Below are 27,239 nucleotides of genomic sequence, written 5' to 3' on the forward strand. Positions count from 1 at the left end.
GTCCTTTGGGGAAGGCACCGGGCCCTGATGGAATGAGGAACGAGTTTTATAAGTTAATGCAGGCCGAAATCAGCCCGGTGCTGACTGAGGTATTTAATTTAACTGTCCAACGGGGATCTTTACCATTATATATGAACCAGGCCCATATAACAGTATTGCTTAAACCCGGTAAAACAGCTCTACACCCGGAGTCTTATCGACCAATCTCGCTTTTAAACTCAGAGGCCAAGTTTTTGGCCAAATTGCTAGCTAATAGATTGACCAGATACCTCCCCTCTTTGGTAGAAGAGCCACAAGCAGGATTTGTCCAGGGTAGGAAAATAGCAAAGAATATGAGGAGAATACTTCTAGCGCTAGAGAAAGCACAAAGGGAAAGACAGCCAACCATGTTAATTAGTTTCGATGCCGAAAAGGCTTTTGACCGGGTGGATTGGGGATTCCTACTAGAAACACTAAAAGCATATGGAGTGGCTGGGTTCTTCATGCAGGCGATTAGAACTCTGTACACCGATCCTAGAGCGAGAGTTCTTGTCAATGGTTTAGCCTCGGACTGGTTCCCCATTGGTCGAGGTACACGCCAGGGCTGTCCTCTCTCACCCTTACTTTTTGTCCTAACACTTGACCCGTTGATACGGGAGATAAGTAACAACGTAGACATAAAGGGAGTACAGATACAAGACCGGGAATTTAAAATAGCAGCTTTTGCAGATGACTTACTGGTGTTAATAACAAATCCCAAGCATTCTCTGGGGCACCTAATGGAAAGTATAAAGGAATATGGGGACTTTTCTGGATTTCATTTAAATTTAATAAAATCGGAGGCCTTAGCGAGCCCAGACATTAGGAAGGCAGATTGGGAACAGTTCCCATTACGGTGGGCGACGGGGTCATTCCGATATTTAGGCATTCAAATGACATTGGACCCGGCTCAGATATACGCTTCCAATGTTCCGCACTTGTTGCGAGACACGAGGGAGCAGTTAAACAGGTGGAGTTCTCTGCCATTGACACTCTTGGGCCGGATCCATTTGTACCGCATGTTGGTGTTCCCGAAATGGTTATATGTACTGCAGGTATTACCAATACGGTTATGGAAAAAAATACCTTCGGGTGCACCAGAGACAGGTGGCACGATTTTGTTGGGCTGGAAGGAAACCAAAACTCAAATGGGAGTATCTTAGTGGGGCCCAGGCGAACGGGGGCTTGGGGATCCCTAACATGCGTGTATACAATCAAGCATGCCTCTTAAGGCATTTAGGAGATTGGGTCATGGGCACGAACACTTACACAGATGTACAATTAGAGAGAATGCATTTCAGCCCCTGGCATCTCTATTTATTACATGCAAAAGTCAGAAATCTTCCACAGCAAGTAAAGCATAGTTCACTTTTACAGCCTTTAAGATATCTGTGGAAAGAGATAACGAAACTTTGGAAGCACAGCTCAGAGAGTAGTGTGCTGCTGCCAATTACGGGTAATGCGGAGTTCTCACCAGGGAGAGAAAGTAAATTTTTTCGAGACCTGGGGAAGCAGGGTGTCATACTATTGGAAAACTTTCTACAAGCGGATGGGACCGTTATGGCTTATTCAAAGTTTGAAAGGCACTATGCGGGGGGAATGTTGGCGAAATTAGCCTATTTCCAACTTTCACATTACATACATGAACTTCCCACCGTAAGTCTCCTACCAGGTTTTGAGAAGGACATTAGGGAGCTTCTAGCTGGGGATGCAGTAGGACAGATCTCGGTGTCAGGGTTCCACAAGGTACTGGAGGGGAAGCAACCAAAAACAGATGTTAAGATGGTCATGGAAAGATGGAGTCGGGAGGTGAAAGACCAAATAACAGAAGGGAAGATATTAGCGGCGCTACAAGGAGGGGTAAGGGTGGTGCATAGTGCTGAGTTGCAGGAGTGCCATTTTCGCACCATACATAGGGCATATTTTTCAGTTAAGCAGGCATGGCATGCAGGAGTGGTAGAAACACATAAGTGTCCCAAATGTGCAGAAGTAAATGCATCATTTAGCCACGGTTTGTGGCAATGTAGAGAGATACGGGGGTTTTGGACAGCTCTCTCCAGGTTTCTGGGCTGGGTTCTAGGATATCGGGTGGACCTGTCCTTTGAAAGGGTGATACTGAGCTCCATGACGACATGGCACAAAGGAACGTTAGAAGAAAAGATGTTCCTTAGTAAACTTTGTATTTTGGGGAAAAAATGTATCCTAAATTGCTGGACAACAGATAGAGGACCCTCATATTGGTATTGGAGAAATAGGCTCCATGAACTTATGTTATGGGAAATGCAGGAAGCCCGTAATACACCAAAGAGGCGTCAACGATTCATAAAAATTTGGGGGGCATACCTACACAAAATATCACCACGAGCACGGAGCCACGTTTTGAACAAATTGGGTTAGTCTGTATATATGGAAAGAATATAATTAGAAACATGAGATACAATCAAAAGTCAGGCATCACTAATGGGTGGACGAGCTCCCTGGTAAAGAAGGGAGGGGGGTAAACATCAATAAATGATTTGAGGCTCTTATCACTACTGTTCTTAATTGTGAGACTTAGGAACTTTATATGATTCTATGATTTTTTTGGATATGACACCGGTTATTAAAACATGTACCCTTCAACAATAGTTAACAGGAGGGGGGGGATAAGAGGGGGGAGAAGGGTGGGGGTTCATGGGAAAAGGGGAGAAGAGAGGAAAGCCCAAAACGACAATATAACGGATAATGAATAGTTAAATATCAGAAGTGTCATGGTATGATCAATTGCTCTGGAATTTAAATGATGCAAAGTGGCAGAGCATTACTAATTGAAGAAAGATAACGAGTGGATGGGCATGGGAAGGGGGGGGGGGGGGGGAAACGATACAAGTTTGATGACAGAGGATAACCAAATGTATTAGCCGTTTGTTTCTCCATGGTTAAGTTAAGGTATTTTCTCAAATGGAATGTGGTAACTATCTTGTAATGTCATCGGGGGAAAAAGCGTTGAAGCATTAGATGTAACTCTGAGGGGGGAAAGGGGAGGGATACCACCGAGTCTATAAGAACACAAGGCTCGGCTGGGAGATACATGGGATGGGTGGGAGGGAGGAGGGGAGAAAATGTTCAAAAAGTTTGATGATGGATGTTATCATTGTTTTGTAAGATTGGAAGTCTTGGGGCAACACTGTGTGTACCCTGACTATTGTTGTGATAATATATGTTTATCATCAATAAAAAATGTTGAAACATAAAAAATTGTCAATAAAATGTTTTCTAGTTTCTGGTAAAAAAAAAAAAAAAAAAAAAAAATTATGAACACCTTGCTGGGCCATTTCAGTCTGCCATCAATTTACTCTGCCACTATGACGGCATTTCAATATCCTGTCAATCAGCAACTGGAGAGCTAAGACAGTATTAGCTAAAATTTATTTCAGACAGGACATACAACTTTGCCAGTACATTTGTACAGTTATATTCAATAGTTATGCCTGAACTGGTCCAGAAACAAAGTTATAAAAGAAAAATCTGCTAAAAAAAGATAACTTCCTGTTCATCTTTAAGCTACTCAGTCCATTGTTCTGACTGATCACCCCCTTTACAGTTAACAGTGCTTGCCAGCTCGTTAACACTGCGCTATTGAAGGCCAGGATGAGTACAAACTGTCTCTTGTATTCTCTTCCGATGATTATTTTCCTTGAGTGAATGCACTAGTTGTCAGCATGGCGCTCCTTTAGCAATAGCCTCAGCCAATTCAAGGAGGATGGCCAATAAGCAAAGATAGCTGCTTTAAGTAAGACCATGGATTTCTGCTTGAGAAATTACTCTGAATAATAAAAACTATGAATGTTACATCAGAGTATTGTATAAGCTATAAGTTACAAGCAAACCAAACTTAATAGTACAAATTCAGAAACAGAATGAATGAGTACAGCATTTAAGCCAGAATTCCTGCAGGGAAGTAAAAAGCTGAATAACTTGGGGGGGAGGGGGTAGAAGATTTGCTCAGTGCCTCTCCCCCTGCTGTATAGGGAATGGACGAAAAACCAACAATTGGTTCCTTAGTACAAAAATTAATCTTTTAATGTGATTTTATAAGAATGTATAATCACCAGTAGAGGATCCTTTCATTTGATAGACTACATTATGTTAATACATATCAGAAAATGGACCCTAAATACTGGTCAGAACAGATTTTGGAATTCTATTTCTAACTACAGTTCTTTCACAATAGCAGAATGAGTTGTCATCAATGCATATTTCCAAAACTTTCTATGAAATTTTGACACATCGATGCATTGGACAAGGCTCAGAGATTTTATAACTCCAGAGAACCCCTAGAAAGAGCCCCTTAAGAACAAATGGGCAAGACACTGAGCATGAATGGGTAGTTTCTCACATGCCACTTGACTTCCTGCTACTCAACCAACCATATAGTGCAACTGCAAGATCCTATATTGGAAGGCAAATGAGAGAGGTGGGAAAAATAATTAACATGCTTAACTATAACAATTTTTCTTCAGAAAGGAACTAAATGACCAGCAGAGAATATTTATTCACGTAATATATAATTAAGCTGTGGAATCTGTTGCCAGATGATTTGATCAAAACTAAACCACTCTATAAACCACTGGTAATTACAAACACTTATACTAATACAAACCAGGGTTGCCTCAACTTAACTCTCTTACTTAAAAGGGTATAAATAGAGAGCCAAGAAATTCTAAAGCAATTCGCTTAAAATACTAAATCACACATTTTTGTATGAAAGGAGATATTCTCAAGAGGTTGTACTCACCCAAGCAGTCAGCCCACTTTAAGTAGGCTATTCCTAGAGGGTGGATGGGTTTCTCTATCATAGAATGTCTCCAAGTATATTGCAAACACCCGTGCGAAAGTCTTTTGCTCCCAATCAAATCAAATGTTCACCACTCCAAAATAGTGTATGGTGTATGTTATACATTATATATTAAATTGTAAACAAGCTCTCTATTGAACAAGGAAACTCTCTCATACTCCATAATTAACTTCACAACAAATGAATGTGCTTGAAAAGCCTAGCTAGCTACAGGCAACTCTATAAGGTTTCTCATACCCTCTCTGGTTTATTAACTAACACGATCTAAAACATAAGAGCTAGTATACTAACATGTTCTAACTACTAGTCAATACTTTTCAATGCTTATAAAGCGAATGCTACATACCTGTAGAAGGTATTCTCCGAGGACAGCAGGCTGATTGTTCTCACTGATGGGTGACGTCCACGGCAGCCCCCTCCAATCGGAACATTTTACTAGCAAAGGCCTTTGCTAGTCCTCGCGCGCCGATGCGCATGCGCGGCCGTCTTCCCGCCCAAACCGGCTCGTGTTCGTCAGTCCCATATGTAGCAAGACAAAGACAAGGGAAGACACAACTCCAAAGGGGAGGCGGGTGGGTTTGTGAGAACAATCAGCCTGCTGTCCTCAGAGAATACCTTCTACAGGTATGTAGCATTCGCTTTCTCCAAGCAGCCTGCTTGTCCTCGTTCTCACTGATGGGGTATCCCTAGCCCCCAGGCTCACTCAAAACAACAAACATGGTCAATTGGGCCTCACAACGGCGAGGACATAACTGAGATTGACCTAACAATTTTTCCAACTAACTGAGAGTGTAGCCTGGAACAGAATAAAACATGGGCCTAGGGGGTGGAATTGGATTCTAAACCCCGAACAGATTCTGAAGCACTGACTGCCCGAACCGACTGTCGCGTTGGGTATCCTGCTGCAGGCAGTAATGAGATGTGAATGTGTGGACAGATGACCACGTCGCAGCTTTGCAAATCTCTTCAATAGTGGCTGACTTCAAGTGGGCCACCGACGCTGCCATGGCTCTAACATTATGAGCCGTGACATGACCCTCAAGAGCCAGCCCAGCCTGGGCGTAAGTGAAGGAAATGCAATCTGCTAGCCAATTGGATATGGTGCGTTTCCCTACAGCCACTCCCCTCCTGTTGGGATCAAAAGAAACAAACAATTGGGCAGACTGTCTGTTGGGCTGTGTCCGCTCCAGATAGAAGGCCAATGCTCTTTTGCAGTCCAATGTGTGCAGCTGACGTTCAGCAGGGCAGGAATGAGGACGGGGAAAGAATGTTGGCAAGACAATTGACTGGTTCAGATGGAACTCCGACACAACCTTTGGCAAGAACTTAGGGTGAGTGCGGAGGACTACTCTGTTATGATGAAATTTGGTGTAAGGGGCCTGGGCTACCAGGGCCTGAAGCTCACTGACTCTACGAGCTGAAGTAACTGCCACCAAGAAAATGACCTTCCAGGTCAAGTACTTCAGATGGCAGGAGTTCAGTGGCTCAAAAGGAGGTTTCATCAGCTGGGTGAGAGCGACATTGAGATCCCATGACACTGTAGGAGGTTTGACGGGGGGCTTTGACAAAAGCAAACCTCTCATGAAGCGAACAACTAAAGGCTGTCCTGAGATCGGCTTACCTTCCACACGGTAATGGTATGCACTGATTGCACTAAGGTGAACCCTTACAGAGTTGGTCTTGAGACCAGACTCAGACAAGTGCAGAAGGTATTCAAGCAGGGTCTGTGTAGGACAAGAGCGAGGATCTAGGGCCTTGCTGTCACACCAGACGGCAAACCTCCTCCATAGAAAGAAGTAACTCCTCTTAGTGGAATCTTTCCTGGAAGCAAGCAAGATGCGGGAGACACCCTCTGACAGACCCAAAGAGGCAAAGTCTACGCTCTCAACATCCAGGCCATGAGAGCCAGAGACTGGAGGTTGGGATGCAGAAGCGCACCTTCGTCCTGTGTGATGAGGGTCGGAAAACACTCCAATCTCCACGGTTCTTCGGAGGACAACTCCAGAAGAAGAGGGAACCAGATCTGATGCGGCCAAAAGGGAGCAATCAGAATCATGGTACCTCGGTCTTGCTTGAGTTTCAACAAAGTCTTCCCTACCAGAGGTATGGGAGGATAAGCATACAGCAGATCTTCCCCCCAGTCCAGGAGGAAGGCATCTGATGCCAGTCTGCCGGGGCCTGAAGTTTGGAACAAAACTGAGGGACCTTGTGGTTGGCTCAAGATGCAAAGATATCTACCAAGGGGGTGCCCCACACCTGGAAGATCAGGCGCACTACTCGGGAATTGAGCAACCACTCGTGAGGTTGCATAATCCTGCTCAACCTGTCGACCAGACTGTTGTTTACGCCTGCCAGATATGTGGCTTGGAGCACCATGCCGTGACGGCGAGCCCAGAGCCACATGCTGACGGCTTCCTGACACAGGGGGCGAGATCCGGTGCCCCCCTGCTTGTTGATTAATACATGGCAACCTGGTTGTCTGTCTGAATTTGGATAATTTGGTGGGACAGCCGATCTCTGAAAGCCTTCAGAGCGTTCCAGACTGCTCGTAACTCCAGGAGATTGATCTGCAGATCGTGTTCCTGGAGGGACCAGCTTCCCTGGGTGTGAAGTCCATCGACATGAGCCCCCCACCCGAGAGACGCATCCGTAGTCAGCACTTTTTGTGGCTGAGGAATTTGGAAAGGGCGTCCCAGAGTCAAATTGGACCAAATCGTCCACCAATATAGGAATTTGAGAAAACTCGTGGACAGGTGGATCACGTCTTCTAGATCCCCAGCAGCCTGAAACCACTGGGAAGCTAGGGTCCATTGAGCAGATCGCATGTGAAGGCGGGCCATGGGAGTCACATGAACTGTGGAGGCCATGTGGCCCAACAATCTCAACATCTGCCGAGCTGTGATCTGCTGGGACGCTCGCACCCGCGAGACGAGGAACAACAAGTTGTTGGCTCTTGCCTCTGGGAGATAGGCACGAGCCGTCCGAGAGTCTAGCAGAGCTCCTATGAATTAGAGTCTCTGCACTGGGAGAAGATGGGACTTTGGATAATTTATCACAAACCCCAGTAGCTCCAGGAGGCAAATAGTCATCTGCATGGACTGCAGAGAGGGAAGCCCAAAGGGTAGCACACAGTACTGAAAGTGATGTGTGCCCAGCTGAAATCGCAGATACTGTCTGTGAGCTGGCAGTATCGGGATGTGCGTGTAGGCGTCCTTCAAGTCCAGAGAGCATAGCCAGTCGTTTTCCTGAATCATGGGAAGAAGGGTGCCCAGGGAAAGCATCCTGAACTTTTCCTTGACCAGATATTTGTTCAGGGCCCTTAGGTCTAGGATGGGACGCATCCCCCCTGTTTTCTTTTCCACAAGGAAGTACCTGGAATACAATCCCAGCCCTTCTTGCCCGGATGGCACGGGCTCGACCGCATTGGCGCTGAGAAGGGCGGAGAGTTCCTCTGCAAGTACCTGCTTGTGCTGGAAGCTGTAGGATTGAGCTCCCGGTGGGCAATTTGGAGGTTTGGAAACCAAATTGAGGGTGTATCCTTGCCAGACTATTTGGAGAACCCACTGGTCGGAGGTTATGAGAGGCCACCTTTGGTGAAAAACTTTCAACCTCCCCCCGACCGGCAGATCGCCCGGCACTGACACATTGATGTCGGCTATGCTCTGCTGGAGCCAGTCAAAAGCTCGCCCCTTGCTTTTGCTGGGGAGCCGAGGGGCTTTGCTGAGGCGCACGCTGCTGACGAGAGCGAGCGCGCTGGGGCTTAGCCTGGGCCGCAGGCTGTCGAGAAGGAAAATTGTACCTACGCTTACCAGAAGAGTAGGGAACAGTCTTCCTTCCCCCATAAAAACGTCTACCTGAGGAGGTAGATGCTGAAGGCTGCCGGCGGGAGAACTTGTCGAAAGTGGTATCCCGCTGGTGGAGCTGTTCTACCACCTGCTCGACTTTTTCTCCAAAAATATTGTCCGCTCGGCAAGGGGAGTCCGCAATCCGCTGGTGGATCCTATTCTCCAGGTCGGAGGCACGCAGCCATGAGAGTCTGCGCATCACCACACCTTGAGCAGCGGCCCTGGACGCGACATCAAAGGTATCATATACCCCTCTGGCCAGGAATTTTCTGCACGCCATCAGCTGCCTGACCACCTCCTGAAATGGCTTGGCTTGCTCAGGAGGGAGCTTGTCCACCAAGCCCGCCCACCACCGCACATTGTTCCGCTTGTGTATGCTCGTGTAGAGCTGGTAAGACTGGATTTTGGCCACGAGCATAGAAGAATGGTAGGCCTTCCTCCCAAAGGAGTCTAAGGTTCTAGAGTCCTTGCCCGGGGGCGCCGAAGCATGCTCCCTAGAACTCTTAGCCTTCTTTAGGGCCAGATCCACCACACCAGAGTCGTGAGGCAACTGAGTGCGCATCAGCTCTGGGTCCTCATGGATCCGGTACTGGGACTCGATCTTCTTGGGAATGTGGGGATTAGTTAGAGGCTTGGTCCAGTTCGCCAGCAATGTCTTTTTTAGGACATGATGCATGGGTACTGTGGACGCTTCCTTAGGCGGAGAAGGATAGTCCAGGAGCTCAAACATTTCAGCCCTGGGCTCGTCCTCCACAACCACCTGGAAGGGGATAGCCGTAGACATCTCCCGGACAAAGGCTGCAAAAGACAGACTCTCAGGAGGAGAAAGCTGCCTTTCAGGGGAGGGAGTGGGATCAGAAGGAAGGCCATCAGACTCCTCGTCAGAGAAATATCTGATGTCCTCTTCCTCTTCCCACGAGGCCTCACCATCGGTATCAGACACAAGTTCATGAACCTGCGTCTGAAGCCGTGCCCGACTCGACTCCGTGGAAACACGGCCACGGTGGGAGCGTCGAGAGGTAGACTCCCTCGCCCGCACCGGCGAAGCTCCCTCCGCCGACGTCGTTGGAGAGCCTTCCTGGGAGGCGACCGCAGTCGGTACCGCAAGTGGCACCAATGTCGGAGACCTCACCCCGGGCAAGGGGCCAGCCGGCGCAAGCACCCCCGGTACCGTAGGGGAAGGGCGCAACAGCTCTCCCAGGATCTCTGGGAGAACGGCCCGGAGACTCTCGTGCAGAGCGGCTGTGGAGAAAGACATGGAAGCCGATGCAGGCGTCAAAGTCAGAGTCTGTTCTGGGCGTGGAGGCTGTTCCGGGCTGTCCAAGGTGGAGCGCATCGACACCTCCTGAACAGAGGGTGAGCGGTCCTCCCGGTGCCGATGCCTACTGGGTGCCGATTCCCTCAGCGACCCGGAGCTCTCGGTACCGATCCGGGAAGGAGACCGGTGTCGATGCTTCTTTGACTTTTTCAAACGAAGCATGTCACCGGAACTTCCCGGTACCGACGAGGAGGACGTAGAATCCAACCGTCGCTTCCTCGAGGCCGAAGAAGGTCGGTCTCGGGGGGGCTGTACCGCAGGAGCCCTCAGGGTAAGGGGAGACCCACCCGAAAAGCTCACCGCCACCAGCAGGGGAATGGACAGCCCTCACCTGCACTCCAGTCGAAGCACCACCGTCCGACAACATCAGCACTAGTGGAGGTCCCGGTACCGCCGACGCAGCCTTTCGATGTCTCGGTACTGACGATGCAGAAGGTCGATGCCTCGATGCAGTCGATGCCGAGGTCGAAGGTCTTAAAGCTGTCGATGTTGATGCACTCGATACTCCCGGTGCAGATTCCGACGAAGAGCCCGAGAACAACACGTTCCACTGGGCCAATCTCGCTACCTGAGTCCTTTTCTGTAAAAGGGCGCAAAGACTACAGGCCTGCGGGCGGTGCCCAGCCCCCAGACACTGAAGACACGACGCGTGCCTATCAGTGAGTGAGATTACCCGGGCGCACTGGGTGCACTTGAAGCCGCTGGAAGACTTCGATGACATGGGCAGAAAAATCACGCCGGTGAAATCAAAACTCGTAATGGCGGTAAAGGCATCAAAAATAGGGAGAGAAAAACTCGAACCGAGGCCTCAAAATGGGCCTACCCCGAAAACGAAAGGAAAGTTAGCGGGGCAAAAACTGGAAACACGGGAAAAGGGGGAAAAGACCGAAAAGGTCTTCCTCCAAGTTCCTTTTTTTTTTTTTTAAGCAAAAGCTCAAAGACGCGCGAGGGTCAACTTGAGGGGCGCGAAACGGCGCAAACACGACCGTCCCGAGCGCAGACAAAAGAAGACTGACGAACCCTGCCAACCCCTTGGTTGTTCTGCCATTGCTCCGCCCTCGAGGGCGGGGCCCGGAGCGATTTTGGTGGCTTCACCACCACGAACCTTCGAACCTTTTTGAAGGAAGTCAGGGCTTGGCTTCACTGACGTCACTGTCTTCAGAACGTTGAGGGTGAGTTTTATATATATAGATATGTCATCCACCCAAAGTCCCACCTCCCCCATGTTATGTACACTCTATGTAATATTTTTTATTGAACGTCCTGTAGGGCAGCATTTGGGATAACTTTAGGGAGCTCCTGAAAAAACATCTGTAATTGCTTACTCAAAAAATCTTCAACCAGATTCAACTCCCACCGCTGTGCCAGAGGGTACAAATAGGTGATTTTTCTGCTATCCTTGGCCAACTAATACCATTGTGACAACCTATTCATTGTGGATGGAATGGTCAAAAAGATCTGCTCCACCAGAGTAAATCACAGTTTGGGGGAACGACTCTCGCTCAAAGGAAACAAAATAAGATAGTCACGCACTTGCAAAAAGTAAAACAAGTGGTCATTAGGGAGGTTCCGTGGGCGCTTGAGTTGATCAAATTATGGAAAAACATGCCCACCCAAGTCCCACAGCTGCCCCAGATATCGGCATCTCCCACTTCTTCACCTGCGAAATGCACCCGGCCCCAAACCTGGTAAAAATCCAGGATTCCCTACAGAAGACAAAAAAGGGCTGCGCCCCTTAGCCTCACCAACAGTGCAACTCCACCATGACCACACCTTGCTCAATGAGATCATATACAGGTTCAAACCCAAACCGCCCACCCTGCAGCAATGTATGGGGTCCAAAACAGAGAACACATCATAAGGTGTGCTCCAGCTTTTATTAAAAAAAACCAAAAACTATAGGAGCCATCTTATCAGGGCGGCAACGTTATAAACTCGAAGGTCCGGGAGCCGCACACCACCCCATTCCCTACTAGCCATTAATTTGAAAAAGGCTATCCTGGGCCATCTAGAGTGGCTATTCTTATGTTGTTATGGAGAATTAAATTCTGTAGTTGTATGACTTGTGGGATGTTTGAACTGAGAAACTGCACGTCTTGGAGGCACAGAATTTACAACTCAAATTTTCCTGAATATTTGGATAGTTTTTTTTTTTTTTTTATAGCCTACCATTTGAGCAGGTTTACTTCAGACTGTTCTGGCCAGGATGCTCCTTGAAACAGAAGTTAAACATGCCATACTGATGCATCACCAAAAAATATTTTCATTCGGGATAACTGTCAGAAGCTGAAAGCTGTATCAACTATAATTAAGAGCCCATTTAAAGAGAAATCATGCAAAACAAGGACACATTTTTTGCATCCTTGGTTTGTCACCTGGTGGTGAAATCTAAGACTGGCTCAGATGAAACAAGTCAATGGCAATATATTTTGGAAGTTCCCCCCTCCCCCATCATTTCATTTTTCACTATGGGATGAATAAAAACAACAGACAGCAACTTCAGCAAAGTTGATAAGAGTTCAGGTTTCCTGGTGTCCCATACCATCCACCCTAGAAAATTAAAAAGCAAAGGTTGGGAAAAAAAGTTAACATCCATTACTGAGATTAAGATGGGTATATTTAAGGTTTCTATTAGCTTTTAAGTGATACAACACCGGATACCAACAAAAAGTGTTTATCGAACATATACAACAACAACAAAAAAAAAGTTTACTCTCTCCCTACCCTACCACTTTATTTTGAAACATTTTTAGTGTCCAATGTTCCCATAATAAGCCATGTGGGAACAGATTGATGAACATTAGCCACCAAAGAGTTAAGCCGCTTCAGTTCTACACGTTTGTAAGCGTTTACACAGGAGTCTTGGTTGGTCCAGCGTTTATATTAATTCTTAATTAATAGTTTGTTTGTTTTTGTTACATTTGTACCCCTCCCCTCCGCTTTCCCACTCATAGCAGGCTCAATGCGCTTACATGGGGCAATGGAGGGTTAAGTGACTTGCCCAGAGTCACAAGGAGCTGCCTGTGCCTGAAGTGGGAATCGAACTCAGTTCCCCAGGACCAAAGTCCACCACTGTAACACCACAATATGCCGGTGCGATGGGTATACTCATGGGCTCAGCACGTCCCATACGAAACAAGCTGCAGAGAGTGACACCTAGGCCCCACCCGTTGCACCTTTAGACGTTTCTGTCTAGGAAACAATTTGACTGGACCAAGCCGCTCTATCATTCGCACTTTCCATCCCAAAGCAGCTGTACTAATAACCTAATGACCAGAGACAGAACTCAGCAACGTGCCAAACCCAGAAGCAGCAGCAGCACTGAGGACAGAAGCCGCCACCACCACCGTTACGGCAATTTCCTCACCGGCCTGTTACCTGCCCACGAAGTTCTCCAGCACCGAGCTCTTGCCGGCGCTCTGTCCCCCCACCACGGCGATTTGAGGCAAGTCCAGCTGGCAGTTCTGCCCGATAGCTGCGAAGGCGTCCTGCAGCCGGTTCACCAGAGGAATCAGTTCCTCCATTCCCCGGTTCCCCATGGCGCGCCCTACAGCCGCTACTTAGCTCTCGCGCCACCACACAGATCTCCACACAGGAGGCGAAGCAGTGCGGCACCGGCTGGGCTAACGGTTCATTAGCAGCACGCAGCTGCAACGCCTGAAAGGGTATGAGCGGTGCTGCCTTCCTCGACCACACCCACTATGATCATAACCCCTTGGCTCAAGAGCAATGGTTTGTAGAGGAAGATGGTCACTGCAAACACAGTTCTAGTACCCCCTACTGATGAAAAATTGTAGCCTGAGGGGGGGGGGGGATGTAACGTTCTGTAAATCACAGAAGGAAAACTACAAATAAGAAGTACCTACAACCTACTAGAAGAAGATCTTAAAAGTCTACTATGGACAGCAGAACCGGTGCACGAACATTAGGCACATTTGACAAACCTTCAGCTTTTGCCCCTCAGTTAACTTTTAGGCGCTCCCCGTCATCTCCCATGAGTAAACGAACTGTTTGAAAGCTGCCCATCCTTACTGCTGGTAAAAACCAATTCTTTTTTTGTAGGAAAAAAAGGTATGGTATTCATACAGGGGCAACCTAAGTTAGGGGCAGAGTCACTATCTACAGCTCCACCCCTACAGTAGCCACACCCTTTTTACGAGGATGGTCCATATACAAAAAAAAGGCATCATTGAAAATATTACACCAGTAGTCCCCTAGAATACCAAAACATCTCATATTGGGTAAATGTAAACAGGATTTTTCTACACAGAAAATCAGCAGCAGAATACTGCACCGTAGTCATATATACACAGACAGAGCCTCACCAAATTTTGTACCTTTGGCCAGTGGTGTCTCTAGACAGAAATATTTGGGGTGGCACCAAGGGGACAAGCTAGGTAGGGGGGGGTGAAAATGCCACACTCTGCATGCAGTGCAACACCAAATATAAAAGAAATACATTTCCTCCTGTACAGTGTAAAATAAAGTTGGCAGACGTAAATTCTCAAAACTGACATAATTCAATCACTACCTATGTTTGTCTGATTATTTTATTTTATAATCATCTTGTTCCCAGTCTCTGGTTCTGTTTCCCTACCTCTGTGTGCTTAACTACCTCCAGCACCTCCTGTTTATGTGCTTTCTCTTCTCTCACCTCCTTTCTTCTTCAGTTCCTGCCCTACATCCATCTTTAGCACAGATCCTTCAACTTTCTTCCAAATCTACCAATTTGTCCACTTCTTCCCCTCTCTTCAATCTATGTACAGTACTTCCCTCCTCTCCCTTCTATCCATGGGCAGCATGTCCCCCTCTTCATGTCTCCCTTTACTATCCCTTCCCTTTTATCTATTTGTAGCATGTTCCTCCTCTCCCTTCCTTTCATCCATGTGCAGCTTGTCTCCTTCCCTTTTATCTATTTGTAGCATGTTCCTCCTCTCCCTTCCCTTCATCCATGTGCAGCTTGTCTCCTTCCTTCCCTCTTCTCTTCATGTGCAGCATGTCCCCCTCACATCTTCCCTTTTATCTATATGCAAAATGCCCCCCTCTTCCTTCCCTTTTTATTCATGTGCATGTCATAAGTACATAGTGCATAAGTACATAAGTATTGCCATACTGGGAAAGACCAAAGGTCCATCAAGTCCGGCATCCTGTTTCCAACAGTGGCCAATCCAGGTCACAAATACCTGGCAAGATCCCAAAAAAGTACAAAACATTTTATACTGCTTATCCCAGAAATAGTGGATTTTCCCTAAGTCCATTTAATAACAGTCTATGGACTTTTCATTTAAATTTTCATTTAAATTTACTACATTGTAGCTTCATCGCATGCCCCCTAGACCTAGTATTTTTGGAAAGCGTGAACAGATGCTTCACATCTACCCATTCAACTCCACTCATTATTTTATAGACCTCTATCATATCTCCCCTCAGCCGCCTTTTCTCCAAGCTGAAGAGCCCTAGCCGCTTTAGCCTTTCCTCATAGGGAAGTCGTCCCATCTCCTTTATCATTTTCGTTGCCCTTCTCTGCACCTTTTCTAATTCCACTATATCTTTTTTTGATGCGGCAATCTGAATTGAACACAATAGAATTATAACAAATTAATACTACTCTACATATGAAAAGTTATTCTGTTATTATACTTCCTCTGTGTACATCCGTATACTGCACAAGCTGGCATGTTTGAAAATATAAACACAATTAAATAAAAATGTTACCAACAATAAAGAATGATGAAGTGGATGCAGCAGCTCATAGGCTTGTTTACTTTGTTTTGAGTGTATGCAGAATGACAGCTGTGTGGGGAAGGGGAAACACAGACTAACCTAAATGGCTTCAACTTTTTGGCAGGGAGAGTCTGATAGGTACGGGCGGAGAGAGGGATCTTGGGGTGATAGTATCTGAGGATTTGAAGGCAACGAAACAGTGTGACAAGGCGGTGGCCGTAGCTAGAGGGTTGTTAGGCTGTATACAGAGAGGTGTGACCAGCAGAAGAAAGGGGGTGTTGATGCCCCTGAATAAGTCGTTGGTGAGGCCCCACCTGAAGTATTGTGTTCAGTTTTGGAGGCCGTATCTTGTTAAGGATGTAAAAAGAATTGAAGCGGTGCAAAGAAAAGCTATGAGAATGGTATGGGATTTGCGTTACAAGACGTATGAGGAGAGGTTTGCTGAACTAAATATGTATACACTGGAGGAAAGAAGAAACAGGGGTGATATGATACAGACGTTCAAATATTTGAAAGGTATTAATCCGCAAACTAACCTTTTCCGGAGATGGGTAGGTGGTAGAACGAGAGGACATGAAATGAGATTGAAGGGGGGCAGACTCAAGAAAAATGTCAGGAAGTATTTTTTCACGGAGAGAGTAGTGGATGCTTGGAATGCCCTCCCGCAGGAGGTGGTGGAAATGAAAACGGTAACGGAATTCAAACATGCGTGGGATAAGCATAAAGGAATCCTGTGCCGAAGGAATGGATCCTCAGGAGCTTAGTCAAGATCGGGAGGCGGCTGGTGGTTGGGAGGCGGGGATAGTGCTGGACAGACTTATACGTCTGTGCCAGAGCCGGTGGTGGGCAGCGGGACTGGTGGTTGGGAGGCGGGGATAGTGCTGGACAGACTTGTACGGTCTGTGCCAGGGCTGGTGGTTGGGAGGTGAGGATAGTGCTGGGCAGACTTATACGGTCTTTGCCCTGAAGAGCACAATTACAAATCAAAGTAGGGTATACACAAAAAGCAGCAAATATGAGTTATCTTGTTGGGCAGACTGGATGGACCGTGCAGGTCTTTTTCTGCCGTCATCTACTATGTTACTATCATGCCGTCTCCTGTTCTCAATCAAACCTCCTTGGCTTAACTCCACACTGGTTCCTCCTTTCTGCTCCACCCCTCCCCGTCTCACTCCCTCTCTGGGCAGAACTAGTGGTTTTAAGATGGTTCAAACTACCTGGGGACTCTAAAAGTGTGAGGGGCAGTGTTCTATAAAGCCCCTCACACCACCCCTATTCACGTATGTGATATTCTGCAAGTGTGCCTTTTTTCACATTATAAAATACTGCTGAGCACGTTCTTGACTTTTGGATGCCCTAGTGTTGATTTTGTACACATGAATGACAAGTACCATTTACAGAAGTGCAACCTAATTGATTTAACATGTATTAATTCATAGGTTAACATTTATTGTTATTACTTTGACTTATGAAAATCACTTGTCCCTAAAACATACTCAAAACATAATAATCCATTTGTACAAAAGAGATAAGGTGAACATGCAATTCCATGTGCCCCAATGAAAGTTTAATTTTACTTCCAATCTTTACAAACACCAAGCTTCCCAAGGCAGATTACAACATTTGTTAACATTTACCCATCAGTACACAGGATATCTTCTCTGAAATGTGGCCATGTATTACTGTAGTGTATAGAACAGTGTAGATAAATGAGAACAAATTACAGCCTTTATTAGTGCTGTTTCCACCAGCTACAATAATTTTTGAAACCGTTTTAGTGGTATTCAGCACACACTACACATTTTAAGGAGCACTAATGAGCTGAATGTGCTGGTGATGTGTTTCATGAATACACATTTATTTAATTTGAATGCCTATTTTAAGTGTGTGCAAATTGGTAGTACACACCTACACCTACAAATTAACACATGTACTGTAGTGATATATACTACCATACCTATTTGTGGGCATAATGTCTGCATTAGCCTGACTAAGGCCTATGAACCAAACTAACTGCATCATAACGATCCTGTCATGGTTTCCTAATGCAATGCTTGATGAACTTTGCCAAGGACATGTTGTTGTGCAGCGGACATTGAATAGGCCTTTGTTCATTGTTCTTTGTGTGATCATGAGGCTTGGGACTTTCCACACGATATTTTGGGGCCTATGTCCATGGTTAGCAACACTATATGCACACAGGACTAAACCAGTCTGATATTATAGTCTATCCTGACCTGTTTCTTGTTTGTCATCACCTCAGCCATTGCTCATAGCCTTTTCACTTGGACACCTATACAGAATGGTCCTGAGGGAATTAATTTGACCAACTTCTCCCATCATCTAATCAGAGAACCGTTTAATCATGATACGATGTGCGCCATATAATCATAGACTCATTCTGAATGCCTGGTGCGCATAAATTATCTGAACTACAAGTCTGATTAACAACCAGTATTGTACAGCATCCAGTTACATCTAGTTCCTGAGAATGGTGTGCATTCTGCATTCTATCATCATTGCTGAGCCAGCCTTCCACCAAGTCCAAGAGCACACTGAGATGCTGTAGAGCAGGATGTCCTATTTACATGACCTTATAGTCTGCTACTGCTGATCCAGGAGCCAGCTATAAAATAGCGGCTTGGATTCCAGGAGGGAGACATAAGACCTACTACAAAACAGGAACATTTCTTCAGTACATTGGGCCCTCAGTATAGTACTTTGGCAACACATTAATTTTTTTGACTAGGAATATACTGTTAGTCTGCCAATGTTTCATAAGGAATTCGTCCCAGTTCCCTTGCCATTATATCTGTAGAACATAAGAACTAGTTCTGTGGGTGTTTGAACATCCCCAATATTGAGCAAAGTCTTTGTGTCCAAGGAGGGGTAATTTCCATACAGTTTAGCATCTCCAATCATTTTGACAAGTTGGCTTCTATGCACTATTTCCCAGTGCCTGAGGCAAGTCATTGTCATCATGACAAATGCTGTTTCAAGCATTCCATTAGGTTTTTCAAATCAGCTGCTTTAGTCAAGATAACATGGTGAATTTTAAAAGGACACTTATCTAACTTCAACATGACACGTTCCCCTAATAGACTACAGTCTAGGCAATGTGTAAGTGAAGAAAAGTACTGCTACAATGTCATTTGCATGGTAGAGTAGAGCATATGGTAGAACAACTGTAGAGAGGTAATGCTTCCTAGATGCTTCAGAGACTCCAGCTAGTGATCGAGAAGAGAAGCAGAAGACTACTGGTTACCATCAGGTCACTCTGATTTGTACTCTGTACATGTTGAGCATAGGGTGACTGTTTAAGTTGTTGAGGCACAATCAACCAGTTGTTGCCATGTGGCTTAAAAACCGCTATGCTGTCACCCAGCATGAGTAGCTCACCTGGATCCACCCTCCCCTATAATCATCCCTTGCCATTACAATAAGGATATCCAAACCCAACATGTTCTGATACCCTATGACAAAAGTCCACCCTCCTAACATCTCCAACACAATAACCAGATTACATTTTCTGTATACTTCTTATGTTAACCCAATAACAGTTCTCATTGCCTGAAGACAGTCCAGTTTACTCTGGGATCAAAATGGCTACTTGATCAGTGTTATATATTCAGAAAATAAAAAAAACTCTCTTCCAGTTCAGGGTTTGATTTTCTAATCATTCTGCTCTTGATTTACTTTTTATATTCTGCTTTATTCAGGGTTAAAAACAAACTCAAAGCATATTATGCTAATGCGTCAATGCAATTAAGAACTTAGGCTCGTTTTTGCTTTCTTCTTCTCTGATTTTTTTTTTATAACTTCTTATCCAGAATCTCTTTTCCATTTTACTTTCTTAATCACTTCCTTTCCTATATTTGTCTCTTTAGATTGGCCTCTTTCATTTCATTTTCTTCCTTCTCTGCTTCTAAATCTTCACTTATTTCTGTCCTCTCCTCCTCTCTCTTTCACCCTTGCCCATTTTCATCCCTTCACAACCAGCTTCATCCTTCAAAAAAGTCTCCCTTATCTAATATTCCACTTCCACGACACCTCCATTGACCCCCCCCCCCCTTTTTGGGTCTTCTTTTCATCAATGTTCCCTTCCTTAACTCCATCCCCAAACCATACCTTTTTGGCTCAGGCTTCTCCTTTCTGGCAGTCATCCTTTCTCTGCCCTCCTCCCTTCTAATTTTCCCCTTCTTAAGTTAGCTTTCCTCTCATCATCCCAACTCTGGCAGTTACTCCCCCTCAAGTATTTTTTTTGGTACCTACATCTTTAGTTCCCTTTCATAGGCTCTTCCCCCCCCCCCCCCCCCCCAATCTTATCCATTTCACTCTTTCTTTCTTTCTCAAATCTTCTTTTCTGTGGCTCTTGCCAATCTCTACAACTCTCCCACACAAAAAAAAACCTCTACTCTTCACTTTCTCGTTTGCCCTTCTTTCCTCCTTATCATTCAATTCTCTTCTCACTCATCTTTCTTCTTCCACAGTCTCAACCCACCTTTTTCCATCTCCTCCAAAAACTCTCTTTCCTTAAATCTTCCCTTTCTGGCTAATTCTCTATCATTACAATCCTAGGATGGCTGGGGTTGCAAACTGAGGATCTCTGCCCTTAGCTTCTCGTTATTTAGCATCAGCATCTGTAGTGTGGAAACAAAATTTTCCCCACAGGTTTCAGGAAATCCACAATGAATATACACATGAAAGACTTGCATTCACTGCCTCTTTGGTACGCAAATCTATCCCATCCATATTCAATTTGGATATCCTGAAAACCTGAGTGGCAGGGTACGCTCCAACAATTGGTTTTATATATATATATATATAATTGCTTCCATTGTCTATAACAACAGGTATGGCTTCCCAAGCTGGATGACCAACACAATGGCATAATCACTTCCTTCTTTCTACTAGTTTAGCCTTCTATGCACACCAGAATTCCTTCAGTTCTGGTACTTTCATCTCAAAGTGCCAAGGTCTCATTACTGCTTTGTGGACATCAATATCCCTATCCCATCCACCACTCATATACTGCTCCCTAAGGTTTCTGCACCCTCACATGCATAGCTCTGCAGTGTTTTGTATTACAACTTGGGGCAAAATAGACGCAAAGTGGCTTTTTGACTGAACAGAGAATTGTTTGGATTCGAGAATTAGCCTTTTACACCAATTCTTGCAGCAAAATTCTTCCTGGTGAAAGCACCCCTAGGTTTCAATAATCTAAAGCAAAAATAACAATCTGATAAAGCATGATAGGGGCAGCAGAACACCTAGTTGGTTGGAAAGGTCAAATAAACCAATCTCAGAACTTGCCCCCAAATTCTCTAAGTTGCTGATGCTTTATTGGGCACAATGTGTGTGGGGCCATGGCCCCTGTAACCAGTGGTGTGCTGGAGCAGGCTCTGTCCGGCTCGCAAGAGCCGCTTGTTAAATTTTGACAGCTCTTGCGAGCCAGTTGTTGTTGGGGGCGAGCCGGTTCCATTAGGGGAGGTAAGCATGGCAGGAGGGCGCCATCACAGGACATGCTTACCTCCCCTGCCGCTCCGAAACATGTCAAACGATGTCCTTCGCACCCACCCTCCCGCTCCCGCCCCCATCTGACTTTTTTAATTACCTCAATCGAAGCCCGCGCTATTTAAAGCCCTGCTGCATGCAGGCCATCTCTCCAGCCTTTCCCTGCTTGCTTCGGTGACAATTGCGCCCTTAGTCCCGCCTTCTGACATCATTCTGATGTCATTTCCTTTTTCCGCGAAGGCGGGACTAAGGGCACAAACATCACCGAAGCAAGCAGGGGAAGCCTGTAGAGATGGCCTGCACGCAGCAGGGCTTTAAATAGCGCGGGCTTCGACGGAGGTAATTAAAAAAGACAGATGGGAGCGGGAGGGGAGGGTGGGGGCGAAGGACATCGTTCGCTGGACATGTTTGGGAGCGGGAGGGAAGGGCAGGGGAGAGACGTGCTGGGCATGGATGGGGAGAGGGGGGCAGGGGAGAGACGAGAGTTTCAGGACATGGATGGAGGGGAGAGCAAGAGAAATTCTGGACATGGATGGAGGGGAGGGAAGGGAGAGAGAAGAAATGCTGGACATGGAGGGAAGACAGAGGAAGGAGATTAGATGAGGTAAAAGGAATTGAGGAGAGAAACTGCACATGGATGGAGAACATAGGAAGAAGCTAGATCCACTGGACAGTCAAGTCTGCGGAGGACCAGAAATGAAGAAGAAAGGAGGAAAGAAAAGAAATAAATGAAAAGGAAGCCCTGGAAACGGAGTCAAGAGAACAGATAGAGAGCAGCAGAATCAGATACTGGACCAGCATGATCAGAGAAACAAAGTCACCAGACAACAAAAGGTAGAAAAAAATAATTTTATTTTCATTATAGTGTTTGGAATATGTCCACTTTGAGAATCAGGTGCTGAACGTTAAAAGTTTATATTTATTTACTTATTTATGGCATTTTATCCCATATTAAACATGAATTAGATTGGAACCTGGGATCATTTAATTTTTTTTCCTGGAAAGAGTAATGCATTGCCCCCTCCCCCCCCGGCTATGGCCAGCTCTGCAATTTGAGGGGGGGGTGCAGAGGTGGGGGGGGCGCAGCGGTGGACGGGGGGGGGGGGGGCACCGAGGTGGACGGGGGGGGGGGGGGGCACCGAGGTGGACCGGGGAGAGAGCCTGTTGTTAAAAATTTACCAGCACACCACTGCCTGTAACCCACCCCACTCTACTGACTATAATGCATGTAATACCTGACTGAATTATAGTGTTCTCACACACCATGACTTATCTCTCTCCTCCAAAGCAAGTGCTGTGTTCTTGGCCACTACTTTCCAGCAGCTATTCTCTTTGGAAGTAGTTTTATAAGCAGTGTCAATATGTAACCCAGCCTCTTGTGTGCTTATATAGGCACTTGGCCCCAGCACATATCTACATAAAAGTAGGAGCTCAGAAAACATAGTGCCAACTGTTTTGCAATATGGGACCCTTTTACTAAGCCATGGTAAAGCTACTATGTGGGTAGGGTGCACCAAATCGACCCTACCACTGGGGTAGTGCTTTGCCCGGCCATAGTTCCAAATTTGGCATGCACAGTTTCCTACAGTAGAAAATCATTTTGTACCACTGGGGGGTATTCCCTGCGGTAATCAGCAGCGCAAATTGTCACTCACTGCCTGATTACCGCAAGAGCAGTGAGTGAGCCCTTACCGCCTTCTAAATAGGTGGTGGTAAGGGCTCAGGCAGTAAATAGCCGCAAGCTAATTTTAATGTTAGTGCACAGCCATTTACTGCTCCATTTAAAACAAGGCCTTTCTCCCACCACGGTAAAAAATGGCCCAGCACAAGCCAATTGCACGCACCAACATGGATTAAGTGAAGGGAAATCTTTCCTCGCCAATCTAGTACATTTATTTGAAGGGGTGAACCATCATATGGATGAAGATGAGCCAGTCGATATTGTGTATCTGGATTTTCAAATGGCATCTGACAAAGTACCAATGATTATATATTTATTCACTTGAAAAATAAAAAGTTAAAAAATAACAATGTACATAACTTTTTATTTTTCAAGTGAATAAATATATAATCGTTGGTATCCTCATCCACTCTCCTCACTTTTTGTTTTATATCCCACGGTTTCGTGAGGGTTTTTACCTCCTTTTTTGTTTTTTGATCTGACAAAGTACCTCATGAAAGACACCAGAGGAAACTGGAGAGTCATGGGATAGGAGGTAGTGTTCCTATTGTGGATTAAAAACTGGTTAAAAGAGAAAACAGAGAGAAGGGTTAAATGGTCAGTATTCTCAATGGAGAAGGGTAGATAGTGGGGTTCCCCAGGGGTCTGTGCTGGGACTGCTGCTTTTTAACATATTTATAAAATATCTAGAGATGGGAGTAACTAGTTAGGTAATTAAATTTGCTGACGACACAAAGTTATTCAAAGTTGTGAAATCACAAAAGGATTGTGAAAAATTACAAGATGTCCTTATGAGACTGGACATCCAAATGGCAGATGACGTTTAATGTGAGCAAGTGTAAAGTGATACAGGGGGGGAAAGAGGAGCCCAAATTATAGCTACGTGATGCAAGGTTCCACATTAAGAGTCACTGACCAGGAAAGAGATCTAGGCGTTATCATTGATGATACGCTGAAACCCTCTGTTCAGTGTGCAGCAGTGGCTAAGAAAACAAATAGAATATTAGATATTATTAAGAAAGGAATAGAAAACAAAAAATGAGAATGTTATAATGCCTTTGTATTGCCTCGAATATTGTGTGGAATTCTGGTCACTGCATCTCCAAAAAAGATATAGTGGAATTAGAAAAGATACAGAGAAGGGTGACAAAAATGCTTGTTTACTCTTTCCAAAAATACTAGAACTAGGGGGCACACAATGAAGCTACAATGTAGTAAATTTAAAACGAATCAGAGAAAATATTTCTTCACTCAATGTGTAATTAAACTCTGGAATTCTTTGCCAGAGAATGTAGTTAAAGCAGTTAGCTTAGTGGGGTTTAAAAAATGTTTGGTTAGCTTCCAAAAAGAAAAGTCAATAAGCCATTATTAAAATGGACTTGAGGAAAATCCATTGCTTATTTCTAGGATAAGCAGCAAAAAATGTATTGTACTGTTCTGGGATCTTGCCAGGTTGTAAGTTCCTTTGAGCAGGGACTGTCCTTCTATGTTAAATTGTACAGTGCTGCGTAACCCTAGTAGCGCTTTAGAAATGTCAAGTAGTAGTAGTAGTACTTGTAACCTGGATTGACCACTGTTGGAAACAGGATGCTGGGCTTGATTTACTTCAGTCTGTCTCAGTATGGCAATACTTATGTTCTTACAGGATTTGATATATCACCTTTCTGAAGTCTCAAACAAAGCAGTTTACATATTATACACAGGTACTTATTTTGTGCCTAGGGCAATGGAGGTTTAAGTGATTTGCCCAGGGTCACAAGGAGCTGCAGAGGGAAATAGATAAATAAACTTTAAATCGCATGACTAATCACAGTTAAAAACTTTTTAAAAGTGCGATTAAACATTTTAATAAAAATGCAGCCAGTCACAAAATGTCTAGCCACCTGCTTAGGGCTACCCTGCGGCCACTTAGAGGGTCTATTCCCAGCACCGCTCAGGTTCGCCTGCACCTGCCACTTGTGCTTTACACTAGCATCCTTCTCCCGACTGGGTTCCAACCACCTCTGGGCGAGTCTCCAGCTCTCAAGGTATTCCCCAGTGATTTCTAGGTTACTGGGGCCACACTCCCAGTGGTCCCACCGTTCCTAGAAAGCACTCACAGACCCAACAAACAAACCACCAGGATTCTTAGTCAATCCAGACAAGCAGAGGCAATAAACTAGAAAAGGTTTATTGTCATAAAAATATTGAACAGTGAACCATAAAACAGATGGCACAAAAACAACACATAACAGGCAACTGAATATGGATCAATTATAAAACTAACTAAATATTTGTATATTATCTAAATAGTACCTGGGGAGATCAGAACATATAGCTACTCACAAGTTATCAAATATAACTGTTCACAGGGCCTCAGCAAAGAGATTCTTCTTTCTTTTCTCCCTGGCTAAGACTGGAGAAAAAGCCAGTACATCCTAGATTAATTTTGAGCTCCTGGGACAATCAGAGCCCAGAACAAAGTTTTAAAAGTAGCTGGCCACATTACTGCAGGTTACCTCTTATCTTCCACTTTTTTGGTTTTGATTTAACTAAAGAAGGAACAATCAGTACTCTGTCACAGCTTTAACATAAACATGCACCACCTGCTGGCCAAAGAGAAATACACTTCAAGAAATAATACATACAATTTTACAGACTTAAAAACTCACTGTTTTGTCACACCTCCTGCCCTAAAAGAGAGATCCCGGACTGCGGCTTCTACAGACTGCTGGTTGGGTCTTGAGAGTCCAGTGTCAGGGCGGTTCTGGCTCTTCCTTTCTGGAGAGTCCATCAGCATTACCATGTTCATTGCCCGTCCAGTGCTTATAACAGAAGCTTTTTTTTTTACCTTATATTTTTTATTTTACATTTACATAATTAACACAAATGTACCTTAATTGTAACAATACTCTGTTCTTCTCATACCGTTAATGATGACTGTCATTGCGGCATAATGTAAGCCACATTGAGCTTGCAAAGAGGTGGGAAAATGTGGGATACAAATGCAGCAAATAAATAAATAAATAAATAATTAAACAATATCTTTGCATACAGTAACAGGAAAAACAAAGTCTACTACTGAAATATATCTAACAGCTTTATCCACACAGATACCAGGAAACCAAAAAGAAGAAAAAAGAAAAATTACATCAATAGAGCAGTAGAGAACCTATAAATGCTCGCAGCCAATATACAGCATAATCAATTATTAGATGCGACCAAGGTGTCCCTAGTACCTTCTTTAGAATTAACAAATTCCAACAGTTTCTTTGGGAAAAAAAAAAATTAATTAAGTTTAAAGATACTAAACACCTACAGGGGAATTTCAATACAAACAATCCACCTTAATTGAGAATTCTTGGTTTTAAGGCTAAGAATTCTCTCCTTTCTTTTTTGTGTTTCCCTTGCTAAATCAGGAAAAATTAGAATTTTTGATCCCAAGAAAACTGCGTTTGTATGACGAAAATAAGTACGAAAAATATTATTTCTATCCGGCTCTAGAGCAAAAGTCACTAGAAGGGTAGTCCATTCCGTTATTACTGCTAAGGAACTTTCCAGAAATTCAGTTAAATTTAAATCAGATTGAGGTTGCTCAGTTAAAGGTCTAGAAGTTCCCATGATATATTGGGCTCTGACTATGGGCAGATAGCCCCCTCAGCTGGAATTCCCAATATTTCACCAAAGTATTTTCTTAGTATATCAAGGGCTGGAATAAGCGGTGACTTAGGAAAATGTAAAAACCTAAAATTATTCTTTCCTCCTTGATTTTCCAAACACTCAAGCTTGCGAGCTTGTACATCTCTGTCCCTGATAGCTGTTGAGGCAAAACTCTGTAAACGGACAACTTCACCTTCCAGTGAATTAGTTCTATTCACCTGATCTTAAATCTTACTGGACAAAGATTGATATAATTGTTTTAATTCCAAAATCTCCCCCTTAAAAGAATTAGAAACCTGGAGAAGGGTGGAATTCAAACCATGAATTGCATCCCATAACGACTCCAAGATCACCACAGCCGCTCTCACCAAACCTCCATTCCTTCTGGAAGCAGAGTCCTGGGTGAAAAAAGAGGGAAGCTGAAAAACCTGATTCTCCTCTGATGTTAATCTTCCCGAGGATGACACAGCGATAGGTCCTCCTCACATAGCAGGGGAAGCCTGTCCCTCCTTGGGCGCTTCTACGCGCCATGACCCCATCGATGCGTAGCTGCTTCCGGGTCTTGGAGGAGCTGTGCTAGAGGAAGGACTAAGTGAAGCTCCCTCGATTCTGCAGTCTGCCTCAATAGTTGCGGGGTCCATCGAAGCGAGCGTTGGTTCTTCC

The 27,239-nt window shown here is 44.9% G+C and overlaps 1 protein-coding gene across 2 annotated transcripts in view; it reads right to left on the bottom strand.

Annotated features, from left to right (window-relative positions):
* Positions 1 to 13,557, bottom strand: part of DNM3 (dynamin 3) — a 1,044,597-nt gene extending 1,031,040 nt beyond the window's left edge. For both annotated transcript variants that reach the window (XM_030208630.1, XM_030208629.1), the window contains exon 1: positions 13,397 to 13,557. In XM_030208630.1, coding sequence (XP_030064490.1) covers positions 13,397 to 13,557 — 161 coding nt within the window. The remainder of the gene's footprint in view (positions 1 to 13,396) is intronic.
* Positions 13,558 to 27,239: the final 13,682 nt, after the last annotated feature.

The sequence above is a fragment of the Microcaecilia unicolor genome, chromosome 6 (genome assembly GCF_901765095.1).
Source record: "Microcaecilia unicolor chromosome 6, aMicUni1.1, whole genome shotgun sequence".
Classification (NCBI taxonomy): Eukaryota; Metazoa; Chordata; class Amphibia; order Gymnophiona; family Siphonopidae; genus Microcaecilia; species Microcaecilia unicolor.